General features: G+C 45.6%; 8 protein-coding genes across 9 annotated transcripts in view; 6 read left to right on the top strand and 2 right to left on the bottom strand.

Moving 5' to 3' along the window:
* The window catches only part of LOC126568780 (E3 ubiquitin-protein ligase mind-bomb), a 191,102-nt gene extending 187,370 nt beyond the window's left edge, over positions 1–3,732 (top strand). Inside the window, exons 4-7 of the mRNA XM_050225406.1 lie at positions 126–233; positions 318–1,379; positions 2,324–3,466; positions 3,553–3,732. Of these exons, the coding sequence (XP_050081363.1) occupies positions 126–233; positions 318–1,379; positions 2,324–3,466; positions 3,553–3,693 (2,454 nt within the window). The 3' untranslated portion in view covers positions 3,694–3,732. The remainder of the gene's footprint in view (positions 1–125; positions 234–317; positions 1,380–2,323; positions 3,467–3,552) is intronic.
* The window catches only part of LOC126556255 (39S ribosomal protein L15, mitochondrial), a 416,466-nt gene that overhangs the window by 257,646 nt on the left and 135,100 nt on the right, over positions 1–23,720 (bottom strand). The window lies entirely within an intron of this gene.
* LOC126556015 (maltase A3-like) overlaps positions 1–23,720 on the top strand; it is a 252,849-nt gene that overhangs the window by 185,105 nt on the left and 44,024 nt on the right. The gene's annotated exons all lie outside the window — the stretch shown is intronic.
* Positions 4,419–5,768, bottom strand: LOC126556149 (28S ribosomal protein S31, mitochondrial). Its single transcript, XM_050211370.1, has 2 exons — positions 5,651–5,768; positions 4,419–5,559 (listed from the first exon to the last, which is right to left on the bottom strand). The coding sequence occupies exons 1-2, from the start codon at positions 5,680–5,682 to the stop codon at positions 4,419–4,421; spliced, it is 1,173 nt and encodes a 390-aa protein (XP_050067327.1). The 5' UTR covers positions 5,683–5,768.
* Positions 7,865–10,225, top strand: LOC126555989 (dynein regulatory complex subunit 6-like). The gene is made up of 4 exons (XM_050211144.1): positions 7,865–8,099; positions 8,186–9,682; positions 9,769–9,975; positions 10,092–10,225. The coding sequence occupies exons 1-4, from the start codon at positions 7,884–7,886 to the stop codon at positions 10,182–10,184; spliced, it is 2,013 nt and encodes a 670-aa protein (XP_050067101.1). The 5' UTR covers positions 7,865–7,883; the 3' UTR covers positions 10,185–10,225.
* On the top strand, positions 10,711–13,024 carry LOC126556001 (F-box/LRR-repeat protein 2-like). Of its 2 annotated transcripts, XM_050211157.1 has the most exons (5): positions 10,720–10,953; positions 11,028–12,224; positions 12,291–12,494; positions 12,556–12,835; positions 13,001–13,024. In XM_050211157.1, exons 1-5 carry the CDS (start codon positions 10,726–10,728, stop codon positions 13,012–13,014), a joined length of 1,923 nt encoding a protein of 640 aa, XP_050067114.1. In that variant the 5' UTR covers positions 10,720–10,725; the 3' UTR covers positions 13,015–13,024. The 2 variants fall into 2 exon arrangements, with proteins under 2 accessions (XP_050067115.1, XP_050067114.1); XM_050211158.1 differs by lacking the exon at positions 13,001–13,024 and having other exon boundaries at positions 10,711–10,953; positions 12,556–12,875.
* LOC126567398 (uncharacterized) lies at positions 14,710–18,888 on the top strand. Its single transcript, XM_050223620.1, has 5 exons — positions 14,710–16,230; positions 16,865–18,070; positions 18,246–18,449; positions 18,516–18,722; positions 18,796–18,888. Exons 1-5 carry the CDS (start codon positions 14,710–14,712, stop codon positions 18,886–18,888), a joined length of 3,231 nt encoding a protein of 1,076 aa, XP_050079577.1.
* Positions 19,713–22,238, top strand: LOC126556016 (dynein regulatory complex subunit 6-like). The gene is made up of 3 exons (XM_050211173.1): positions 19,713–19,820; positions 19,886–21,088; positions 21,720–22,238. Exons 1-3 carry the CDS (start codon positions 19,713–19,715, stop codon positions 22,236–22,238), a joined length of 1,830 nt encoding a protein of 609 aa, XP_050067130.1.

The raw sequence follows: 23,720 nt of genomic DNA, 5'->3' as shown, positions 1-23,720 counted from the left end.
TCAAGCAACAACCATTCAGACTTCAGGCAAATAAAAATGTACATCCTACGATCTTAGACTCAGACTTCTATTAGCCTTAAGTTGAATACAACCTAATTTTTAAACAAATCTCATTCCTATTGCAGACACTGGGCAAAGTGGGCCGTGTGCAACAGGTGTATCACGACAACGATCTAAAGGTAGAAGTTTGCAACACATCCTGGACCTATAATCCCCTGGCCGTGACGAAAGTTGTAAGTCTTCTGAAGTGCACTTCATGAATTTCCTCTACCCAAATCCTGACCGATCATGTTTCCAATTTCTCACTCGTTCGTTAGGCTTCTTCCTCCGATGGTGCGACAGCAGTAACAACGAACGGTGAACGTCTGTCGGCGATACTGAAGAAGCTCTTCGAACCGCACACATCCGGCGATACCACAGAAGAGTTGGTAAAAGCCGCCGCCAATGGAGACAAAACGATGGTGGAAAATTTCCTTGCTGGCACAACGGGACAGAATGTGACACCCTCGTCTTCCAGCATGGACGAAGCACAACCGGTCGTAAAGGTCGATGTGAACGGTGTGTTTGCTGGCCATACCGCACTGCAAGCGGCTAGCCAGAATGGACATCTCGAGGTGATCGAGGTATTGCTCCGATACAACGCCGATGTGGAGATCGAGGACAAGGACGGTGATAGAGCCGTCCATCACGCAGCATTCGGCGATGAACCGGGAGTGATGGGAATGCTAGCTAAGGCCGGTGCGGATCTAAACGCACGCAACAAACGCCGTCAAACGGCACTTCATATTGCCGTCAACAAGGGTCACTTTAATGTGGTAAAAACGCTGCTAGAACTGAACTGTCACCCAAGTCTGCAGGATTCGGAAGGTGATACACCACTGCATGATGCGATCTCGAAGGAGCACGACAACATGCTGGCATTGTTGCTTGATAACGGGGCGGACATAATGTTGACGAATAATAATGGGTTCAATGCGCTGCATCACGCCGCTCTCAAGGGAAATCCAAGTGCGATGAAGGTTTTGCTTACGAAAACTAACCGTCTTTGGATCGTAGAAGAGCGCAAGGATGATGGCTACACGGCACTGCACCTGGCTGCGCTGAATAATCACGTGGATATTGCGGAACTGCTCGTACGCATGGGCAAAGCAAACATGGACTGCCAGAATGTAAATCTACAGACTGCCCTGCATCTGGCGGTTGAGCGACAGCACGTGCAAATCGTGAAGCTGCTGGTGCGTGAAGGTGCAAATCTCAACATTCCTGACAAGGATGGGGACACACCGCTGCATGAGGCGCTGCGTCATCATACCCTTTCGCAGCTGCGCCAGTTGCAGGATGTGGAAGGATTTGGAAAAATTTTAATGGGCTTGAGAAATGTAAGTATCAAAAATGGGATTGTAGTACACTCTGGTGGGATTCAATTCCTTCCTACTTTTTAAATAGGAAAGAGCAACTGCTCACTAACATGTGAGAAATGAGGTTTTGCGGTAGCTCCGCGCATTCAGGTACAATAGATTGAAGATAGCGCTTGTGATGGCGAAGTGCTACCTCGTAAGGGCGAAGACGGGTAAACTAAAGCAAACATTCCATAGATGCCCGCATGAAGATGAGTCGTATAAAGCCCTTTTTTTAAAGGGCCTCATCGTCTTCACCCTAAGCAGAATGAAGGTTTGAGTCCTAACCCACATATTTCGAATCAGCTGATAGGGCAAGGATCAGTATTTAAGGAATTTAAGGAGTATGAAAATCTGCAAAAAAAATCGCGGTCGAGGTCCCCTTATGTATTGGCGGATCAAGGTTTTTGGAGGTTCTAGGCGACATGTATGTTGTGGTCCATATAATATATAAATCAAAAGTGCTGATCTTACCCCTAGTGATGAGAATAGCAATTCTTTTCAAAAGTTTTTCTCTTTCGGGGCTCGTTATAACGAGTAAAAACTGTATGTGAGCAGTTTATTTGAATCATTTATTAGATAGATCACTCACTCACTCTTATTCAGTTCGCACAAGACTACTTAGTCCTATGCTGAGCCCCCTATACAAGGCCCTTTCTACGAAGCTACTATTGTAAACCTGATCATGCGAGATCTCTTATAGCAGACCCCTTTTACTAAGCAGCTGTTGGGCCCTAGGCGATCGTCTACTCCGTCCACCGTTAGATCCGCTACTGCCCTTAAGTAGATAGGAAATATTCTAAATATTCAAGACAACCTAGGCTTGTAGGAAGATTCACCTCCATTTATATATGGAGGATATGTATGGGGTCTTAAAAAAATTTGAATTGTGATATTTATTTTCTTATTCTCTTTCAATATTTTAGAACACGGACAAAAAAGCATCGGCATCGATTGCCTGCTTCCTGGCAGCGAACGGGGCCGATTTGACGATCAAAAATAGAAAGCTCCAAACACCGTTGGACCTTTGCCCCGATCCGAATCTGTGCAAAACGCTGATCAAATGCTATAACGAGCGTAAAACGGACGACATGGATATGGCCTCGGCAAGTGGCGTTAGCGTTGGTGGCCCCGGTATGCAACCGAATGTGATGCGAGCTGGTCTCAGAACGAACGGCGCCGGCGAACCGACCGCCTCGACATCATCCTCTTGCAACCCAGGTACGAGTGGGCTCAGTACGAGCGGGTTGAACCATTCACAGATTGATGCCAACTTGCTGATGGGTTTGAGCAAAATGTCGATCCAACCGAATGCGGCCGGTGAAGCGAACACAAACGTGAGCGTAAATCACAATGCAAGTGGCAGCAGTGCTGCGGTAGCCGGAAGCAGTGGACTGCTGGACGAGTGTCTGTTGTGTTCCGATCAAAAACGCGACACAGTGTTCAAACCGTGCGGTCACGTCGTGTGTTGCGAAAACTGTGGGCCACGCATCAAAAAGTGTTTAATCTGTCGTGAATCGGTCTTATCGCGCGAAAAGATCGACGAGTGCTTAGTTTGCTCCGATCGGAAGGCATCGGTGTTCTTTAAACCGTGCGGCCATATGGTGGCGTGCGAACATTGTGCACCGATTATGAAAAAGTGTGTCCAGTGTCGTACACAGCTCGAGCAGATGGTACCACTGTCCGTGTGTAGTGGTGGACAGGGCAGCGTCATCAACATTCAGCATCACGTGGATGACGGAAAGAAGGATCTTTTGCACAATCTGAACGCATCGCAGCAACAGCAGCAGCAGCAGCAGTTGTTACAGGGTACGAACAAGGCAGGCCTTGGCGTTGCCATGAACAACACCATGTCACCGAACGCCAGCTCAATGGCTGCGGGAAGTTCAACGGGGGTGTTGGGTAACAATGGACTGCTGACGGGCGGTGGTAGCTCATCCAGCAGCAACACAACACCCCTCACAACGACCAACAACACAACGGGCGCTTCGGGTGTAGCGCCGAACAATTTGAATTTGGTGGACGATTTTCAAAAACTTCAACAACAGCTACAGGATATTAAGGAGCAGGTGAGTTTCCCCATTCGTACTGAGCGCTTCTTTGTTGATGTTAGAAATTCTAACCCGTTATCCTACTTTCTTTCCTTACCACACAGACTATGTGCCCGGTTTGCTTCGATCGCATTAAAAATATGGTTTTCCTGTGTGGCCATGGAACGTGTCAGATGTGCGGTGATCAAATCGATGGCTGTCCCATCTGTCGAAAGACGGTCGAAAAACGTATTCTACTATTCTAAGATGATGGAGGGAATGGTGCAGAATGCATTTCTCCATTCCATAGCTGCCCACACTTGTTTACTGTTGCTGCTAGATTAGGTTAAGTTTTGCACGCCTCCATTTTTTATACTCATCCACGTTTCGCGTCTTCCTTTTTAACACATGGAAAAAGAAAACTCATTTGCGCACAAGTTGGTGTTTCGATCACGACGATACGCGTAAGCTTGTGTTAAGATAGGCTGCATTTTCGTTGCATTTTTATTAGGTCCATTTGATTGCACATGTATCGTTTTTAATTTAAAATTCTATCTCATTGCACCACGCACTATTTAGGATCGTTATATTATAAATACTGCAAAAGACAGACACGATCGTGTAACAAGCGCGATACCATCTGCACGGTAGGATCGGTAGGCAAATTATGTGCGCACACGCATTTCCTATACGTTGAACGTTTCTGTTTGCTTACCGACCACTGTGTCCCGCAACTACGGGCGAAAGAAAAATACAACACATTAAATCGTTGTAGAAACAACTTTCGAAATAAAAAAAAATAAAACAATCCAAAATCTATACCTGTTTGTGCATGTTCGACGAAACTCTACGATGTACTCTTTTAGGTTTATTGTAGTATTGTGTTAAATGAATTTTTTAGCAAGCTTTATTCATATGAATTTTAATTGAAGAGTCATTTGAATCAAGGATTCCGATTAATGAATCTGAATCAGATTCGCACAACACTAATTTATTGTTCAATCTCCTTCGTCTTACTACCACCACTACTCTCCGCCACGATAATGTCCTTCAGTATTTCCTTCTTCTGCTCGAAGTAGTCCCGGAACCAGAAGATGTGGTCCCGTTTTTCCTGCGCCGTGATGTAATGATTTTTCGACAAACCCACGCACACCAGCTCCATAAAGTGTCGGATCGGACCTTTCCGCGGACACCACGGCTCCAGATGTTCCTCCAGGAAGACGTGTTCGGTAAATGCAACCTGCGCTTCCTCCTCCCGACCCTGCTCGTTGTTAATGGGGAACTTCCAAAGTTTGCCCTGTTCAGTCCAGAGTGCCATCTTTTGGAAGTAATTCGCCGGTGGATGCGTTACGGCCAGCCGAAGTTCGCGTTCGTGCAGCTTCTGCCAAGTGTGAAGCTTGTCCGGACTTTCCTTAAGCGAGGCAAGATCCGTAAAAATACCCAACGGTTCCTCATCGAACAGTTTCACACTTCCCGGACCACCCGGTGTTTGGGGTGGTTGCTTTACGCTAAAGCGCTTTCGCTCGTAACGTTCCTTTGGTGGTGCCTGATCTCCATCTTCCGCGGGACGCCTTTGCTTCGCCCGCTTGGAATCAATCGATTTCTTCACCAAAGTGCTACGCGATGGATCACTTTCGGTGGTTTGCTTCTTGGTGCTTTTATCAACTGTCATGCCAGTAATAATGTCCGTCAGATTACTCTCACCAGCGGCCGGGCTCGTTGTTCCGAGCAGTTTCGAAAGCAGCTCCGATTCTGTACGCTTCGCATCACCTCCCAGCGCCGTCGCAACTTTGCGTGTTGCCTGAGCAAGATCCTTCGGTCGTTCATCGTCATCGGAATCCGAATCCGAGTCGGAAGCTTTTTTGTCCTTTGATTTTTTTGCCTTTGGGCGCGGCAGATCAACCTTCTTGACGAGCTTCAGCTCGTTGTCGGTGTTCATCATGGCAAGCAGTTCGTTCAGCCGGTTAAGGGCAGCGGATGATTTTTTTCCTTCTTCTTCACTTTTTTCGGCTTTACGTGCAGGAGCGGCCGGTTGAGTCTTGGGTTTATCGTTTCCATCGCCGGGAGAGTTTGAATCGGACGAAAAGCCATTGCACGACAACAGAAGCCGAATGCTTTGTGGCTTATGTAATCTGCACAAATAAAATGCATGCCGGACACATGCGTACCCAAGAAAGAAGAATTAGTTATTTAGTACTAGTGAAACGTTACAGTTATGCTTACCTAAACAATGGAGCACGAGCTATGTGGAACATTGTTTTAAAATTAAATTGTCTTATGCGATACACCTGCAATACGCACACCGGCCGTGAATTGATCAACAACTCGTGGGTTTGTTTACAATTTTCATCGATCTGCTGGATGTCAAACTGTGCCGTAAAGTCAAAGTCAAAATTCAAAATTCAAAATTGACATTTCGTTTCATTTGTTGACCGTTTGCTGGCACGTGAACTGGAGTATTCAAACATAAAACTAGATACAATATTGTTTTTGTAGAATAACTAATAATTTCATATGTCTGAGACCAACAGAACCACTATTTTTACACAATGTACATCTAGGATCCATCATTTTCGATGGCAAAATGCTATAGATTTTCTATTTAGGCAGAAAAACTGTTTATGAAATCAAGAAACATTGTTTTTGATACACACTAAAACATCCAATGATGGTACACTTTCAAATCCGCCGCATCTAATTACCAATTATTGTACACTTTATTTCAATCCACATTGTCAGATTGACAAGCATCATGGAACTCCAGGAATGAAAAATACATTTATTTATTTATTAACTTGAGTATATTGAACTTGAGATAACGTAAACGAAAAAATGTTCCGATTTTTCATGCGCCTCCGCTGTCACCTGGTGTCAGCAGTCCACCGGTCAGTGGTCATTGTATCTAATCGACAACATGCTGTCAAAATTTGAGAGCTTTTTCTATTAATTTACATAAGCTATGACAGTAATCAATCCGGGGCTCGAGAAAAAGTTGGCCGTTGTGTCACACTTCCTGTCGGACGAATATTAACGGGCAAATATCTATCAGATTCAGGCCTTTCTGAAGTAGGAAAAGTTGCTAGTGTAGGAGCCTAGAAACGCATAGAGAAGTAGAGTTTGGGGCGATTCTCGGGGATCCCAAGTAGCCAACCTAAGTGTGCTTCAGTACCGTCCGATCGCAATGTGCTAGATCAACTCGAAGAAGAGAATCCATCTAAATAATTGCGTCGTCAAAATCAGGTTTGATTTGATAAAATAGTCTAATTTTGATCATGCATCTGAATAAACTTTGAATGCATACGTTAAAATCGCATTTTAAGTTACGACAAAAAGATAATAATTAAAAAAAGATAAAAGATAATAATAAAAGATAATTATAATATTTTACATATTTACTTGGTCTGTTCTTTACGAACGATTTTTTGTGGAGATTCTTATCGAGGAACGCTTTAACTACGGATAGGCGATGAAAGGGAATCCATGACGCTTCATATCATGGATCCATTTCATTATATTTAGTTCTTCCTGAAGCGTTAGAATAATTCGGTACTCGGCGGAACTTTTTGTGCCATTTCGATCCAATGCAAAATTTTAATGTTGATTTTCAAACACCATAGAACTTACATGCATCATTTAGCTACTGCTTACATGTCTATCGGATTTAGCTACTTGGAGGTCCTCTGCTTACCGTTAAATTCGTCGCTGTCGGACTTAGAGTCATTCCTTTTGATCTCACAGCAGTAATGCACTTTTGCATTGCCTTTTACTCGTTTTTTCCGGAGCTTGGATGTCAACGGTGCTGGTACAATAATCCTGAAATGAGAGTTTTCTATGGTGAAATAAACCTTATTTCGTAGAACAAGATTCTTAGCTGTTTGAGCTTAGAAAGATGAGATTTGAACACCGGTCCTACCGTTTGACGAACTGCGATACTTTCGCCTTATTGCTGTGATGGCCAAAATTCTTGAACATTTCTTTTTAGCAAATATTACACACACAGATGGAAGATGAGATAATCCTGCGTGCTTAATGTTGCCGCCAAATGTAGTAACATTCTAACTCAAATGTATCCGACAAGAAGCGAAAACGGTTGTTGTTATTTTCACTGAACGGCCACGCTATTTCGCACGCCTTGAAGCCATGTAATGTGCGAACAAAACACTCCCCCATGGCTAGCCGGTCCCCGTCAATCGGAGCTTTTACATTCGCATCGATTTCGCTTTTTTGGCAACGTACCAAGCAAACATACGTATCTGCTTCACCCCTTTCCGTTTAGCCGGTTTATTTTTAATTGGCACTACTACTCATCATGGTGGAAGCTTGGGATTACCTTCCGATGATGGCGGGTTCGGCCATCGCTTCAACCAGCGCCAGTTACTTGAGTGAGTTCTAGCGATTAGGACGTTTCCCGAAAGTCTAGTGAAGTCAGAGCACAGAGGGCAGAGTGTAAAAAGTGATGGATTTCTTCATTGCCAAAAATCACAATACTCCTGTAGAACCTCCGGCACCGGTGGTTGAAATGCTCACCCTACCCTTTCCGAAGCAAAACATTGACCAGGAAGGGCACAAAAATGGTATCGAAGAGGTTACGAAGGAGTTGCCGAAAATTGTAGCAAAAGAACCAACACCAGAGCCTGAGGTTTTTACGGGTTTTAACTATCTTCCAATGGAGGTAAGTGATCGACAAGAAGGTACTTTTGGTACTTTGGGACCTATAAAGTAGTGAATAATGCCGTTGAATTCATTTTCCTGATCTAGCTACTGTTGAAAGTGATGAAACAAATCTCCGTCGATGACCGGCTAGCGTGCGGTCAAACGTGCCACCGGTGGATGGAGGCGGCCCACTACTATCTGCCATTCAGCCAGCGTATCGTGTACAAGTTTACCAACGTCAACTTCACCGATTACGAACCACCGATCAAGAACTTTCTCGGCGCGTTTCGCATTTTCCCGCGGATCTCGATCAAATCGTGCACGTTCTACGGCAACAGCCAGTTCTGGCCATTGTTTGGAGAGCATGTGGTCGAGCTGACGATAAAGAACTGTCTGATCAAGGATACGGAGCTGCTGTACATCTTGGAGAACGTGCCAAATCTGCGCCAGCTCAAAATAGAGCAGTGCGACGAACTGTTTCGTTCGTGGTATTTCGAGAAGCGCAACAGCTGCTGCGAGTCTCACTTTGTGCTGCCGGACCTGATCGATGTGTCGCTTACGAACAATGACTTTTTGGACGAGCTGCACTTTAACAAGCTGATGACGCTCGCCCCAAATATTGCGCATTTGGACCTTTCGAACTGCTTCAAGATGATCGCTTCCCATCGGCGGGTTGCGATGGTGGAGCACATCATGCGCTTCATCAACATGCACCAGTTCCAGCTGCAGACGCTAAAGTTCAATGGGACGCTAGCGATCGACGACATCTGCCTTAGCACACTGTCGATGATTGATGGTTTGAGTCTGGAAACGTTCAGCATGACGTTTTGCGATAAGATTCCGGCCGCGATCATCGATCTGTTGCGCCGTCAACCGGACCTAAATATCACACAGGACCTTGAGTGGAAGGTTGGCCGGCATCCGATAAAAGCGCCTGGGTTTATAAGCTTTCTTGTGCGGCAAAACAATCTGGTGCATCTGGATCTGACCTCCTCGCTTGGTATTACCGATGAAGTGATGGAACTGATCACGACCTGCCTTCCAAAGCTCAAAACACTCAAACTGCGACGATGCATTCTCGTGACGGACGATGGCATTATGAACATAGTGAATTTGGAGCATCTGGAGGTGCTGGATCTGTCCAACTGTTACCGTATCTCGGATCATGCCATGTACCGTGGTGTAATAGGGCGGAAGGTGAAGAATCTGAAAGAGTTGTACCTGTGCGAACTACCCACGCTGAGCGACTACTCGCTAATACAGGTGACGTTAAACTATGAGATGCTTCAGGTGCTCGACTTGAGCAACAGTCCCAACGCGGCCACTGATGCCACCATGCAGTACATCAACTACTATCTGGTGTCACTCAAGCAATTGAATCTGTACTGCTGCACAAAGTTAACCGATTCCGGTCTGACCGGGATTGATCTGCCCGTCAAACCGATGATCACCTGGGATCAGGAAGAAACGTTTCCGCTCGATCGTCTGTTTAAGCTACGCTCCCTAAACCTGATCGGTTGCTATCGTATATCGGATCTCTCGCTTCAGAACGCCTTCAAGTTGGCCGAGCTAAAGGAACTCCATCTGGCGCGCTGTTATCAGGTTGAGAAAGAGTGTTCATTTGCTTGTGCTCGTAAAGAGAAAGAGTGTGAAGCGATGAAAGTGTAACCGTTTTCTTATTATTACAGGTATCAGAGAACGGCATCGCCGTGCTAAGCCAAAGTGCAAAGGCGCTAGAATTCATCGACATCAGCGAGTGTCCGCTAGTGAACGATAACTGCATCGAGATGCTCACGGCTAACCTGAAGCGACTGCGCACACTGAAGGTGAACAAGTGTCCCCTGCTGACGAACGCCTGTCTGGAGATAATCGGACGAAACTGTAGCTACTTGAAGGTAAGCTTCGTTCCCGTAGTCTAAGCGTACTAGTGCACCGTTTCGTCCGTTTCCGTGTACGGCTGTTTACAGCCGCTCTGGTCACAATTCCTCATGCGCTTGAAGTTTTCCTACAGTTTCTTCACGTAAGCGATTGTCGCCGGGTGAAAAAACCTCGCCAGCGCCTCGCGCATCTTCCATCGCTGAAAGCGGTCTACGTTGAATGGTAGGGAGTTCGGGGGGCGCATCTAGCGAGTAAGAATACGTACTATTTTACTACTGCTAAGGATAACAACAACCAACAACCACAACAACATCAATAAAAAAAAACCAATACCAAACGTCGAATCCTTTTTTTAGAACCCCCAAACAATGAATGTTGCAATAGTCGTTGCATCGTGAAGTATGTTACGAAATTTGTCTCGACATGAGCGATCGATGACCACGGGATGAGGCCATTTTTGTTTGTAAACAAAATGTGATCCTTACGCAAAACCTCTGCGATTAACGACGATGCTTTCGCGCATGCGCTCTTTAGCGGCCGGTGCAAAGTCAATGTCTCGGACGCGAGCCCCACGCGTTCTCGGGTCGTCGATCGTGCGGTATTAATAATAGATCGATTAATCGTTCGCTCGAAGGCGGAAATGAATAGTAGAAAAGGTGTCGCACCACTATAGTGGCAGTTGTGACTTGCATCCGAACGGCGTTGCTGTCCGCTCTCGATCGTAAGCTCTCGTAAGAACAATTTCCTGCAGTTTCTTTGGCGTAAGGATGGAGATGTCTATAGAGAGTTGGTTCAATCTGCATTACTATGGGTTCGGACACGGCGAGGAGGGCGACTACTACGAAGAGGAAGAAGAAAGTGAGGAGGATGAGGTTGTGCCACAGGAACCGATCGAGGAAGTCGATGATCGCGAGTTTCCCTTTCATGATGATGTGTTTTACATCAACTTGAAGGGACCGCGTGTCCGTACCGGGTTTGACAATCTTCCAATGGAGGTAAGAATCCTAGGCAAAATTCGTGTCGCTCGTCTGTTCGAGGTACCTTATTTATAATTCGCATTTCGGCTCAGATCCTGCTGAACATATTTCGCTTTCTCAACTCGATGGATCGAGACTCGGCGGCCCTCACCTGCAAGCGTTGGTTCGATGCGATGGGCTATCGGGACTTTCTCGACGAGGTGTGCTTTCACTTTGAGGAGGTGAGCATCTGCGATGGGACACCACCGATCGCGCTGTTCTTGCGTAGCTTTCGGCGCTTTTCCAACATCAAGCTCACCCGGGTCCAGTTCAACGGGTACAGCGAGTTTTGGGACGTGTTTGGTGAGAACATTCGTGAGATTACGTTCTGCAACTGTGTGACGCTGACAAAATCGAAGCTCACGATGATCCTGAAACGGTTGCCCTTTCTGGAGTGTCTCGTGCTGGAGGAAGCGGACGAGTTCTTCAAAACGTGGACCTCGGTTGAGTTGAAACGTATTGAGCCAGTGTGTCGCTGCTTGCGCAAGCTAGCACTGCGCAAGAGTAACGCGTTTACGGTGGACCAGCTTTACTATCTTGTCGCGATGGGGCCGAACATTTGTGCGCTGGAAATATCCAAATGTCTGAAGCAGATTGATGCTCCGACGCGGGTTAAAATTCTTACCACCATACTGGCGATCATGAAGATGCGCAAAAAGAAGCTCCAATCGGTCGATTTCAGCTACACCATGTATGACGATCTGTTTTTGAAGCAATTTGCCGAGATCGAAAACATGTCGTTAAGTCAGATTAGTCTATCGTTTTTCGAGCGAGCACCGATCAAGGATCCGGGCATTATCGATATACTGCGCTGCCAGTCCGCCATCGTACACCTAGATCTGTCCTCGTTCTTGAACCTCACAGATTTCGCCTTGATCGAAATTTCTACCTCGCTTCGGATGCTGAAGACACTCAAGCTGAACGGATGCTGGCTGCTGACAGACTTTGGTGTGGAATCAATCTACCAGCTTGATCGTTTGCAAGTGCTCGATCTATCCGACTGTGACAAGATCAGTGATCGAGGATTTATGAAGGCGATTGTTGACAAACGACGGGATTGCATGAGCCAGCTCTACCTTAGCATGTTGCCCGGATTAACGGATAGCGTGATCCTGAAGATTTGCCTAACGCTGCTCAATCTCACCGTGATCGATTTTTGTGGTTCGGATTGTATGAACGATACGTCGGTACAGTTTCTCTTTTGCTATCTAAAGTGTCTTCGCATTCTGCGACTAAATGGATGCGTTAAGGTGAGTTTAAACCTATTATTCCCAAAGAAGGATTGTAATTTGTTCTGTGGTCTGTTAAAAATATAGATCTCCGATGCTGGGCTAACAGGTGAAGATCTTCCGGTAGCGGTGATCGAGATCTGGGACACACAGACAACGTTCTCCATCAGCGAACTGCGCAGTCTGCAGGAGCTTCAGCTGTCCGGATGCTTCAAAGTGACCGATTTCACGCTGGTACATTCATTCCGATTCCGAGAGTTGCGTGAACTTAACCTTGCCCACTGTGTACAGGTAATGGTCGAGTGCCGTCCAGCTCATCTGACACTGATAAACCGTGATTTTTGTTTTTTAGATTTCCGAACCAGGGATCGAGGCAATGTCACGAAACTGTCCCGCACTGGAGCAAATAGATCTGAGCGATTGTTTTCACGTCAACGACAAATGCGTAGAGGCACTCGCGAAGAACCTTTTGAGGCTTCGTTCGTTGAAGCTTGTACGGTTGCCTCTGATTACTGGAGCCAGTGTGGACGCGCTTGTACAGTATGCGAAAGCGCTCCGATATCTGTACATACGCGGTTGTAACAAAATACCGAAAGATGCACCGGAACGGTTGAAGAAAATTGCCACACTACGTAATATACCCAAGTGTTAGTCGATGTTGTCCTGTTGGATTGTGTCTGGTGTCAAAGTGTTTCCAGTTTGTGCAAGTGTCCAAATGTCTAGCGTTTAGTGTGCTCTGTTTGCTGTCATGCACGTACTTCAATGTATAATGAACTGTATTATTATTCTTGTTACAGGCATGTCGGAATGAGACGCAGAAGCTTCCCAGTAGGTTATCTTGTGAATAGATAGAAGGAATGCGATCGCTGCCACGAAGGCTCAATCAGAAATAAACTAAGATACAAAATAAAGTATACGATGTAACACGAAAGCTAGCAATTATTGCAAAATAACTAAGGTTAGATTCTCTGGAATTCACGATCTCAGGAAAAATGGATTCACGATAGTATGACTGTTACCAATATTGTGAGATCAGGTGGGATAGATGTGAACTCCAAAAGTCCTTTTATCTGCTTCCCAGTACGCTCAAATGGGTAGGGACCTCCTCATCTTAATACTGGATTATTTTCTATAAGTCATCAATTTCATAAGTGCGTGCAATTACACGCACGTCACTATTTTACAGTAGTACCATGTAGTAGATATAGTGATGGGAAAGTTCTATTTTTTTCGAAACGGAACGAAACTTACCTGTTAGGTTCTTTGAACTTATTTTTATTTATTTATAATTAATTATGACGGTCCAGTGCCGTATTGTTCACAACGCTTGTGTTGAACAAATTCTATAATCATATTTATAAGGCATTTCCTCCTTATTCCTTGCCTTATCCCGGGCATACTCGGTTGAGGTTCTTTGAACTTACTTCAACAAAAAATGAAAAGCGTCACAGTGTCTGTCTGTGCAGGAGTTGTCAGTCTAGTCTTCTCATCTACCCAACCCAATATCAAGGATCAAGGACCTTCCTAAGTGGCGGATTAACCTATGGGCGTAGGTGACGTCTGCCAGGGGCCTCAATAGAGACAATTTGTGAATTTGTGCAACCAAGCCTCGATCGTTCGATTGAAGGAACGGAACGAACTCCTCACTAAGTAGGCCAATTGACCAGAAAGATGTAGATTAATAGATGGCCTCTCCGTTAATGTCAATTTAAACAAAACTAATGTGAAAATAGCCAAATGGATCTTGTCCATACCTAATACTTGTCGACTGACTATCCAACTACGTGGTATCAGCAAGTTTCGTAAGCTATTAGATGGCCGGCATGATCCATGATCCAAGAACAAAATGTCCTATTCAAAATTAAGAACCTTAAGTGAAAAATATTCTAATAAATATTATATCGGCATAGAGTAAACTGGGCCATAATGTGCTGGTTATACGTTTAAAATGATATCAGAAAACCCCAGGGGGGAAACTCAGTTTTTGGCCATCTCTAATTAAAAAAGGAATGGAAAGATCTGAAAAAAAAAAACATTAAAAAGTGCCTCTTATCACAATTTGCCCCAAAAGTATGCAATTCAATGTTCGATGGTCGGTGTAAAATCAACCCTCAACTGCAATACTTTCCCATCAACTTTGGCCTGATGTCACCACCGTTCGTAAACACTTTTGCTTTCCTTTCGGCATTGCATATTATCACAACAGCAAGTTCGATAGCAACGCAAAACCAGTTGCATAACTGCATTCGATCGCGATCGTTCGGTTCGATCGCGATCGGAATCGGGGAAAAAGGATCTAAAATAATACTCTACCACTGCCGGACTGTGCTGGGCAATTCAGTGCAGCACAGAGCGCCAACATCATCTCATCCGCATGCATCAAGACGCGATGGATTTTGTGTGTCCCGTGAGTGTTTTCTTACCAGTGCGAAAGCCACCCGCTAAAGGGAAGTCGGACAGGATGCTGTCTCGATCAAAATCACTCGATCAACCTATGGTTAGTGGGATGGAAAACGATGTCGAGCTCTATTCGGAGCAAAAAGCGTCCGGGAGTAATCGAAAGCCAAGCGCATCGAGTGGAACGAAATCGGCGTCGTCGTCTTCATCATCCGGATCTTCCAAGAAGAAACCCGATGCAAAGGTGGAAACATTGGAGGAAAAGCGTAAAAGAGATAGCATTTTCACGCTCTTTCCGGACGTACAGTGGAAACCAACGGTGGAAGAGAGTGTGAGTCTGCCGGTGCAGTACTGCGATTGGATGGAACCGTTTAGCTGCGATGGAAGATTTATCGCCCGGTACGATCTACTGCCAATGGAGCTGATCCTGAAAATCTTCAAGCAGCTCAATGCTAGCGATCGGTTGGCAGCGAGCGAAACCTGTCGCCGATGGTTCGAGGCAGCTCACTACTATGAGCCGTTTCAACGGCGAATGTACTTCAACTTCGATCGCATCGAGTTTAACGATGAGGAGGGTCCGATTAAGTACTTCTCGAAACCGATGAGAACTTACCCGTACCTTACGTTCACTTTCGTGGAGTTTACCAAGCACAGTGACTTCTGGTTAAATAGTGGAATGTACATACGGGAACTAACGTTGCGCTGCTGTCTGATACGCAAGAAGAAGTTTATCACGATCATGAAGAATTTACCGATGCTAGAGCGGCTTGAGCTGATGCAGTGCGATGAGTTGTTTAAGCACTGGACGCTTGATTACAGCACGGATGAACCGATGTTTCCCTTTTCTTTGCCACACCTGAAACACCTTTCGTTGGCTGCGTGCGATTACTACAACGAGTACCATTTTGAGCGATTCATCGAAGCAGCACCAGCGCTGGAGTCGATTGATGTTTCGAACTGTTTCATCAATCTGTATCTATCGCGTCGCATGACCATGATATCGCGTGTTCTACGTTTGGTCAGTAAAAATCGGCTCTTCATGAAGGCACTTAACATCAGCGACATTCCCTGCTTTGATGACGTCGCTTGGCATCTGCTGGCGGAGATGAATGGTCTGTTCCTTACGCACTTTACCGTCACCTACACTGATCGCATTCCGCTGAAGGATCCGGGAATTTTGAAGTTCTTCAGTGTGCAGACACGTCTCACCCATCTCGATCTGACATCGTCGATCGGTGTAAACGACGTGTGTTTGCAGTTGATCGTAGAAAGTTGTCCACTGCTGGAGGTTTTGAAGCTGCGCCGTTGCTGGTTGCTTTCGGACGAAGGTGTACAGGATCTGCACACGCTTAAGCATCTGCGAGTGCTGGACGTTTCGAGCTGCGAACGTATTTCGGACTATGGCATGCGGGTGGGTATTATCGGAAAGCGAGCGCGGCCAATGGATGAGGCGTACTTTTCGCTCTTGTGCACGCTCAGCGACTACACGATGTACTATCTTGTGCTGATGTTCAAAAATCTCCAAGTGCTCGATCTGGATAGTAATGCGACCATTACGGACACTTCGCTACAGTATCTGTGCTGTTACTCGCAGGAACTCCGTAACTTAAACCTCCAGTCGTGTACCAAGGTAAGCTAGTGGGACATGTCTGATTTGTGTTTGATGTTTTTTTCTTCTTCTTTCTGTCATTAATTCCCTTAACCGTACACAATTTTAAAATACACATTGCGCGGTGAGATTATTTGGAAAGGGAAAGCACCTCGGCATTTCATCCGCACTGTCACTGCCAAGGATTGTCCTCAAAATAGGCGCTGCAAAGCATCGAAAACAAAGATCGCTTTCCCCAAAAACCGCCACCACTACCATCGACGCGTTAGTAGGCAAACGGCAATTTCAAACATGCCAATAGTTCATTTGTTCGATCGCTTTCGGTGTAAGTGCTTTTCTATTGGATCTCTCAATTTTTTTTTATTTTGAGCGCTCAATCGTACGCCATCGGCACATGGCGGCATTTGCTTGTTTCCTTGTTCGATCCGACGCCGACGCGATCTCATCAGATCAAGACAGATGTTATTTAATCGACGATCGATACTACAGTTCAGTAGCCAGCAAACAGAGCGTGATCAAGGATGCGCTACCACAGAAAACCGTTGCCAATATTTCGGCCCCAGTTCGAGCTGTTGCCCGTTGAAGTAAGTTTTTCGAGGGACCAGAGAAGTTCCAAAAGCACGAATAAAACAACAACAAAATTGTGCGTTTCTAGCTGGTCGTGCAGATATTCAAGTACCTCTCGCCAAGTGATCGTCGATCGGCATGTTTCGTCTGCAGCCGTTGGTACGAAGCGTCCAAGTACTGCCGATTCGCGGAGCAAATGGTTCTCCATCTGGTCGGGGTAGATTTCGATGATTTCAAGCCACCTGTCAAGAATCTCATCCTCGCCGATCGGAAGTATCCGCTGATAAAGTTGTCCAGAGTGAAACTAAACGTACAAAGCAAGTTCTGGCAAAACTATGGTCCATTTGTGCACGAGATCACGTTCGAGAAGTGTATGATCTGGAGGGAGCGTGTGATTTCGCTGTTCAAGCATATGCCTAACCTACGAGTGGCACGCTTCGTTGAGTGCGATCTGCTAAGAGACGATCTGTTCCGCACGTGGAAATTCTTCGACAACGGTCTGTACACGATCGACTTTCCGGGCGTGGAGACACTGTCGCTTGCCAAAAACAACTTCAGCCAGCTACAGTTCGAGTCGATGGTGGAGATGATGCCAAATCTGACACGGGTGGATTTTTCAAACTGCTTCCGGCAGGTGGAAACCAGCCGTAAGATGTTTCTGCTCAGCTGCATCCAGAAGTTTATCGTGCGCCGACAGTACGTGCTACGATCGGTTAATATTAGTGGCATTCCGGTGGATGACATCTTCCTGCGAGGGTTAGCAGACGCAACAGGGTTACTACTGGACGAGCTTAGCCTGACCTATCTCGAGAAGATGCCCACCCGTGAGCCCGCAATCATCGATCTATTCCGAAGACAGACAAATCTTCGCTTTCTGGATGTGACCAGCTCGACGGGTATTACGGACTTCTGTTTGGAGCAGATCGTTCGATACATAACAGGCTTGCGGGTCCTTGTCATGACCGGTTGCTGGGGCATTTCGGACTATGGCATCAAACAGATATTCCGACTGCAGCACCTAGAAACGCTGAACCTTTCCAACTGTATCCGAATGTCAAAGCATGGCATCATCGATGGGGCCGCGCACAGCAACCGTGCGATCTTGAAGGAGCTCCATCTGGAGCTGTTGGACACACTGGACGAGGAGTGTGTGGTGAAGATTGGTGCAAACTTTCCCAACCTCACCGTGCTGAACATCGGTGGCTCGTCGACCTGCATGACCGACTGGTCAGCGCAGTACATCTTCTGCAATCTTGTTAATCTGGAGCATTTAAATATTGAGCGCAGCACGAAGGTACTGGACACGGACTAACTTACTAACGTGTTGCTCATGTAATTAACACCTCAAACGGTCACATCTGTGCGGGGAACGGAAGCGAAGCATTTCCGAACGAAACGTGACGTTTCTAAACGTGTCTTTTTTTACCCTCTCTTCCCTTTCGACTCATGCGTTCTTCTCCCTCACGAAGCTAACTGATGCTGGGTTCACCGGGATCGATCTGCCGGAGAAAACGTTCTCAATCTGGGACGTAGAGGAAACGTTCGCGATCGATCGCTTGAAGAAGCTGCGCGTGCTGAAAGTTTCCGGGTGCTATCGCATGACGGATTTTGCGCTACGGTATGGATTCCGGTTTACCGAGCTGAAGGAACTAAGCTTATCGCGGTGTCATCAGGCAAGTTGAGCGATTTTGAAGGCTGTTGCTATGGGCTCTAACTCGATTGGTTTGGTTTTTTCTTAGATTTCTGAGGCCGGAGTTGAACGGTTGGTAGCGTCGTGTCCTGCGCTAGAGTATCTAGATCTAAGCGAGTGTCCCAACATCAACGACAACTGTGTGAAGGAGATCGCCATTCAGCTGAAACGCATCAGCACGCTAAAGTTAGCCAACTGTCCACTGCTGACGGAGCATTGTCTAGACTATTTGGTGACGTTTTGTAAAAACTTAAAAGTAAGCAACGATTGCAGGAGAGAGAGAGTGGTTCATGCAAAATAACTCTTGTTTCTTCCATTTGGTTTTGTAGTATCTCTACGTCAGAGGATGCTTCAAGCTACCACCGGACATTGCGGAACGCCTCACGAAAATACCAACCATGCGTCAAGTTTATAAGTCGTAAAACTAGTATTGTTAAGTGGACATTTTTGTTAATTTAATATTAAGTTGTTGGTAGAAAAATAAAAATCAACTTTGAATGTATAAATAATTCAAACTCAAGAGAGTATTGTCAAATAAAATTATTGTTGAAGGAAATAATGTTTTTAGCTTGTTCCTTTGAATATTTTCTTTAAGAAAATGTTTATACAATCAGCTAGAGAATTTGTGCAATATGAAACACAAACCAAAGGATCAAACTGGTCATTTTTTGGCATGTTTTCAGGCAAATGGGTCCTTGTCCCACAACAGGAAAGGACTCGTGTTAGTTAAAATGTTAACAATACGTATTGTCCACTGTAATCAGCTGATATGTTGCGTCCTTGCAATAACACGCGAAATAAAAAAGCACCTACCCGACAACACGTAATAGAACGCTTTCACATGCGCAATTGCTGACTTGGCAAGGGGCAGCCAATTCTGAATGATTTTCACCTGAATGTCTTTCATCACCGGTAAGCGTCGCTATTATGTCACGTTGCAAGAACTCGATTAGTTTCGTTTTCCCTCATCCTCGTCCGAGCCCATGAACCATGAACCGAATCGAGTGCACCCGAAACGAGTACTTCGTTTCGAGTTTTCATTCTAAGCAGCAGGAAGTGATCACACTTTTCGCGACACTCTCAGTTTTAGTCGATCCACATTCACCGAGACGGTTGGTTGAAAGTGTTGACGTGTTCTGAAAGGTGACGCTTGGCAGCAGCACTTGTTTTGAGCGTGCCAAATAGTAGAAGAACCGCGAGGCGTGTTGGGTTTGTTTGTGCGTTTAAGGAATAAAGCAACCACACGATGGCTTTGGCTCGACTAGTGGAACGAATCGAGCGAACGTTGTACGTGCACTATGAGGATAGTTTCGTGTATTTCTTCGAACCAAACTTTGAAGCGCTACCTCCTGAGGTTTGTACCGTTAGTTATGCGTGCAAAAATGCTCGAGATTAAACCTTCATCATTCCACTACGCAGCTACTGATCAATATCTTCAAGTACCTGAATCCTAGTGATCGTAGTGCGGCGGCTCTGGTGTGTCGCTCCTGGTACGATGCTTTCCGGTACATACAGTTTCAACGGGCGTTACGGCTTCACATTCACGACATCGAGTTCGTGGACAATGGACATCCGTTGAAGGGATTAATGACATCGTTTCGTTACTTTACGGACGTATGGATCACCAAGGTGGTGTTTGGAAACAAGAGCGAGTTCTGGAGCGAGTTCGGAGATGGCATCGAAGAGCTAACGTTCGATAACTGTGTCATCTGGAAGCACAAGTTAGCGTCGATCTTGAAATACTTGCCACGGTTACGTCGTCTTAACCTCTACAACTGTCCCGATCTGTTCAAAACATGGAAGTTAATAGAGAACACTACTGTTACGTGGAACCTGGTGATGCCAGAGCTAAGACACCTTAGCCTTGCCCGAAACAATCGCTTCCAGGAGCACCATTTCGATTATCTAGTGCAGCTAGCACCCAACCTCGATTCGCTTGATGTGTCCGAATGCTTCAGCAGTATCGAAGCCCGACAGCGTGTCCTAATGCTCAACCACATCCTTGAGTTTGTTCGTACGAGCCGGAACCGGTTGCGGCATCTCTTCCTCTGTGGTACACCGATAGACAACGTGTTCCTCCGTGGACTTGCCGACATTCGCGATCTATCCCTGCGCAGCCTTGGGCTGATGGTTTGCGAGAAAATTCCCACCAGCGAACCGGGCATTATCGATCTGCTACGAGCACAAACTGCCCTCACCCATCTGGACCTTTCGAAGTCGCTAGCGTTGAATGATTACGCGCTGATACAGATCTCCCACTCGATTCCGCAGCTCGAAACGCTCATCCTCAATCGCTGCTGGATGATTACGGACTATGGCATCACGGCGATCAAGAGTCTCGTTCGGCTGCGCCATATCGATCTGACAAACTGTGAGCGCATCACAGACGCCGGGCTGGTGGGCGGTTTGTTCACACACAACCGCAGAAACGTGCGCAAGCTCTATCTCGGGCTGCTGACCAACATGAGCGATGCGGCGCTCACGAAGGTGTCGTTCGAGTTCTGTGACCTGGTGGTGCTTGATCTGGGTGGATGCTCGAACAGCATCAACGATCTGTCGATACAGTACATCTTTTACCACATGACGAAGCTGCAGGAGCTAAATTTAGATTGCTGTGCGAAGGTAAGGCTAACAATGAACTTTTCTAGCGTTGTTGATCAACAACATGAACTTTTAACGATCAAAAACAGTAGTCGGTCGTACTGCGTGGCGACCGGCGCCAATATTGCCTATGTCACTGCCATTTAATGTTTTGCTTTAAATTTAAATTATTAAATTTAAAAATTTAATAAACTAAAAATACTAAATAATAACTAAAAATTGGGGCAGCCCGGTGGTTCAGGCGAAAACGATGCCGGTCTTCATACGGCAGGATCGGGGTTCAAATCCCATCCGGACCGTCCCCCCGTAGTGAGGAATGACTATCCAACTACGTAGTACCAGCGAGTCTAGTAAGCCATTAGATGGCCGGCATGACCTTAGAGATCGTTAAGCCAAGAAGAAGAAACTAAAAATATGTTTGAAAATATGAAAAAGTCATTAAACCATGATAAAATCAAAAAACTTTTCATTTTAATGTACTTGCAACCTACAATAAATAGTTCAAATTAGTTCAATAGCTAATCTAGGTATAAGTGAACCTTCTGCACCGGTATAAAATTGACAAGAAAAAGATTTTGGTTTAGGTCAAAACATGACTAACTTAAAACATTTAATTTATCTTGAAAGTTGACTACAATTCTTCCCATTTCAGGTATCGGATGCTGGCATTACGGGTGTAAATTTAGAGGAGAAAGCGTTCGCCATCTGGGACATCGAGCTATGCTTTTCGATAGCCGACCTAGTCGGCTTAAGATCGTTGAAGTTATCCGGTTGCTATAAAATAACTGACTACTCTTTTGAGCGTTGTTTCAACTTCAAGGAGCTGAAGGAGATCAGTCTTGCCCGCCTGCTACAGATCACCGATAGCGGAATCGAACGACTCGCACTCGGGTGCCCGTCACTCGAGATCGTCGATTTCAGTGAGTGTCGCACGATCTCCGATCGCTGCATCGAGATTATCACCAAGTGTGAGCCTCGGCTCACCACACTGAAACTCCAGAACTGCTCGTTAATTACGGATAAGGCCATCAAGTACATTGTCGAAAACTGTCGCGTACTGCGTGTGCTAAATATTCGCGGCTGCATTAAGATATCGTCCTACGCGGAATCGAAACTATCGGCAGTGAAGTCGTTGCGGCATCTGCATGGCACTACACCGGAAGTTATTTGAGGAATGTGTGTATTTAAATTAAAATAAAAAAATGCGTTTGACGCTTGATAGCCGGTGCGATCGATGGCCGTTGAGTGTTGTTTCGTTTCTTCCCGAATTTTACGCAAGGTCAATCTTTTCCGATTTCACAGGGCTATTTCCAAACATCTTAATGCTCGCAGTCGTCAGCGATCATCAAACACGTACGAACCAATGAAGGAGCAAGGCAAAGTGCAGTAGATTGTCCACTTCATCCTGCTCCCCCCGTTTCTAGCTTCGGAGAACTACCGATCGGCCACCTATGAGCCAACGGTGGTCCACGAGATCGAAGTAATGATCAGTGAAGTTTTTTGGTTAATTAGTCGGTGATGCTTGAGATAAAAGATCAAAGAACCAAACGCCGACGGACATCGAGCTGATGCTACTGGTACTGGCCACCCACCCTTGCCCCCCTCCCGCTCCCAAACATCCAGCCCAACGAAAATGCCGCATCAGTTTCGGACGCCCGCAGACAAAACAGAGCCTTGTCGGGTGCAAACATACCGTGCTGTGTCGAAAAGTGCACGCACTCGTACGATGCTTTGAAAACGGTCCCGACCAAGAAACAACAAATCCCAAGTTGCCGAAAAGCACTTGCGACCCTTGGGGTCAGAGACAGGAATGGAAGGAGAGCCCACAGAGAAGCCGAAACAGGGGCAACATGCAGAAGTAAGTTTATATGATTTAATAATTTTATTGCACGCATCTCCGGTGTTTTTGTGTTGTTTTATGGTACGGACCTAAACGGAACGGATTCATCGTCGTCTTCGTGGTTGTGTTCGGTGTGGAGAAGACAGAGTGTTTTCGTATGGACATCAGCGTATCGGTCGCTCGTCAGATCTTGGTGCCGACTACCGGCGATGGTTAGTATTTTTTTGATTTTTCAGTTTGATCTTTCATTTCTGCTTCCGTCTATCGGGTCCGTTTTGCCGCCTTTTTACCTTTAGACGTTTCATTCAAAGGGGTTTGGAGCAAGGAACGCAAAAAAAAAATCCCTAACCGAAATGTGTGCGAAGAAATTGCTGTTGTGTTATCGAGGTAACGGAAGGACAGTGATATTTAAAAATGAAGAATATTTACTCTCCTATGTAGAAGGATATTGCAGCTTTTTAGAGGATAACTGAAGACAAGAACGAGTTGTACTAGTTTGTTTAGTTGAAAATGTTATTTGCTATTGATTTCATTAAGATGATACATGACTTTTGACATGATGACTACATGACATGATGACTTTTTATCAGTTTTTGAATATGAATTATTGAAATGAATAATTTCAATGAAAGGATCTCAACAATTTATCAATTAATGTTTTGCTTCGATTTTGTGAAAAAATAAATGATTGTAAGACTCAGCCTGAGCGCTGCTTAGAACTCATTTGATTTTTTCGCCATCCGCCTTCAAACATTGGTCGTGGTTCAATTGACACAAGACTTAAAGTTAAACAACGCAATCATTTTTGCAGAC

This window comes from Anopheles maculipalpis, chromosome 2RL, assembly GCF_943734695.1.
Source record: "Anopheles maculipalpis chromosome 2RL, idAnoMacuDA_375_x, whole genome shotgun sequence".
NCBI lineage: Eukaryota > Metazoa > Arthropoda > Insecta > Diptera > Culicidae > Anopheles > Anopheles maculipalpis.
Note: the sequence above shows the minus strand (reverse complement) of the source record. Positions and strands in the feature narration are given on the sequence as shown.

Excerpts from the sequence above, each read along its gene's own strand:
- LOC126556001 (XM_050211158.1), top strand. The coding sequence starts at position 10,726 with ATGGAGATGTCTATAGAGAGTTGGTTCAATCTGCATTACTATGGGTTC. Across the intron at positions 10,954-11,027 it reads TTGACAATCTTCCAATGGAG|ATCCTGCTGAACATATTTCG; the intron begins GTAAGAATCCTA and ends ATTTCGGCTCAG. Across the intron at positions 12,495-12,555 it reads ACCTTGCCCACTGTGTACAG|ATTTCCGAACCAGGGATCGA; the intron begins GTAATGGTCGAG and ends TTTGTTTTTTAG.
- LOC126556016 (XM_050211173.1), top strand. The coding sequence starts at position 19,713 with ATGGCTTTGGCTCGACTAGTGGAACGAATCGAGCGAACGTTGTACGTG. Across the intron at positions 19,821-19,885 it reads TTGAAGCGCTACCTCCTGAG|CTACTGATCAATATCTTCAA; the intron begins GTTTGTACCGTT and ends TCCACTACGCAG. Across the intron at positions 21,089-21,719 it reads ATTTAGATTGCTGTGCGAAG|GTATCGGATGCTGGCATTAC; the intron begins GTAAGGCTAACA and ends TTCCCATTTCAG.
- LOC126555989 (XM_050211144.1), top strand. The coding sequence starts at position 7,884 with ATGGATTTCTTCATTGCCAAAAATCACAATACTCCTGTAGAACCTCCG. Across the intron at positions 8,100-8,185 it reads TTAACTATCTTCCAATGGAG|CTACTGTTGAAAGTGATGAA; the intron begins GTAAGTGATCGA and ends TTCCTGATCTAG. Across the intron at positions 9,976-10,091 it reads GAAACTGTAGCTACTTGAAG|TTTCTTCACGTAAGCGATTG; the intron begins GTAAGCTTCGTT and ends GTTTTCCTACAG.
- LOC126556149 (XM_050211370.1), bottom strand. The coding sequence starts at position 5,682 with ATGTTCCACATAGCTCGTGCTCCATTGTTTAG. Across the intron at positions 5,560-5,650 it reads GCTCGTGCTCCATTGTTTAG|ATTACATAAGCCACAAAGCA; the intron begins GTAAGCATAACT and ends TTATTTGTGCAG.
- LOC126567398 (XM_050223620.1), top strand. The coding sequence starts at position 14,710 with ATGGAAAACGATGTCGAGCTCTATTCGGAGCAAAAAGCGTCCGGGAGT. Across the intron at positions 16,231-16,864 it reads ACCTCCAGTCGTGTACCAAG|CTGGTCGTGCAGATATTCAA; the intron begins GTAAGCTAGTGG and ends GTGCGTTTCTAG. Across the intron at positions 18,071-18,245 it reads ATATTGAGCGCAGCACGAAG|CTAACTGATGCTGGGTTCAC; the intron begins GTACTGGACACG and ends TCCCTCACGAAG.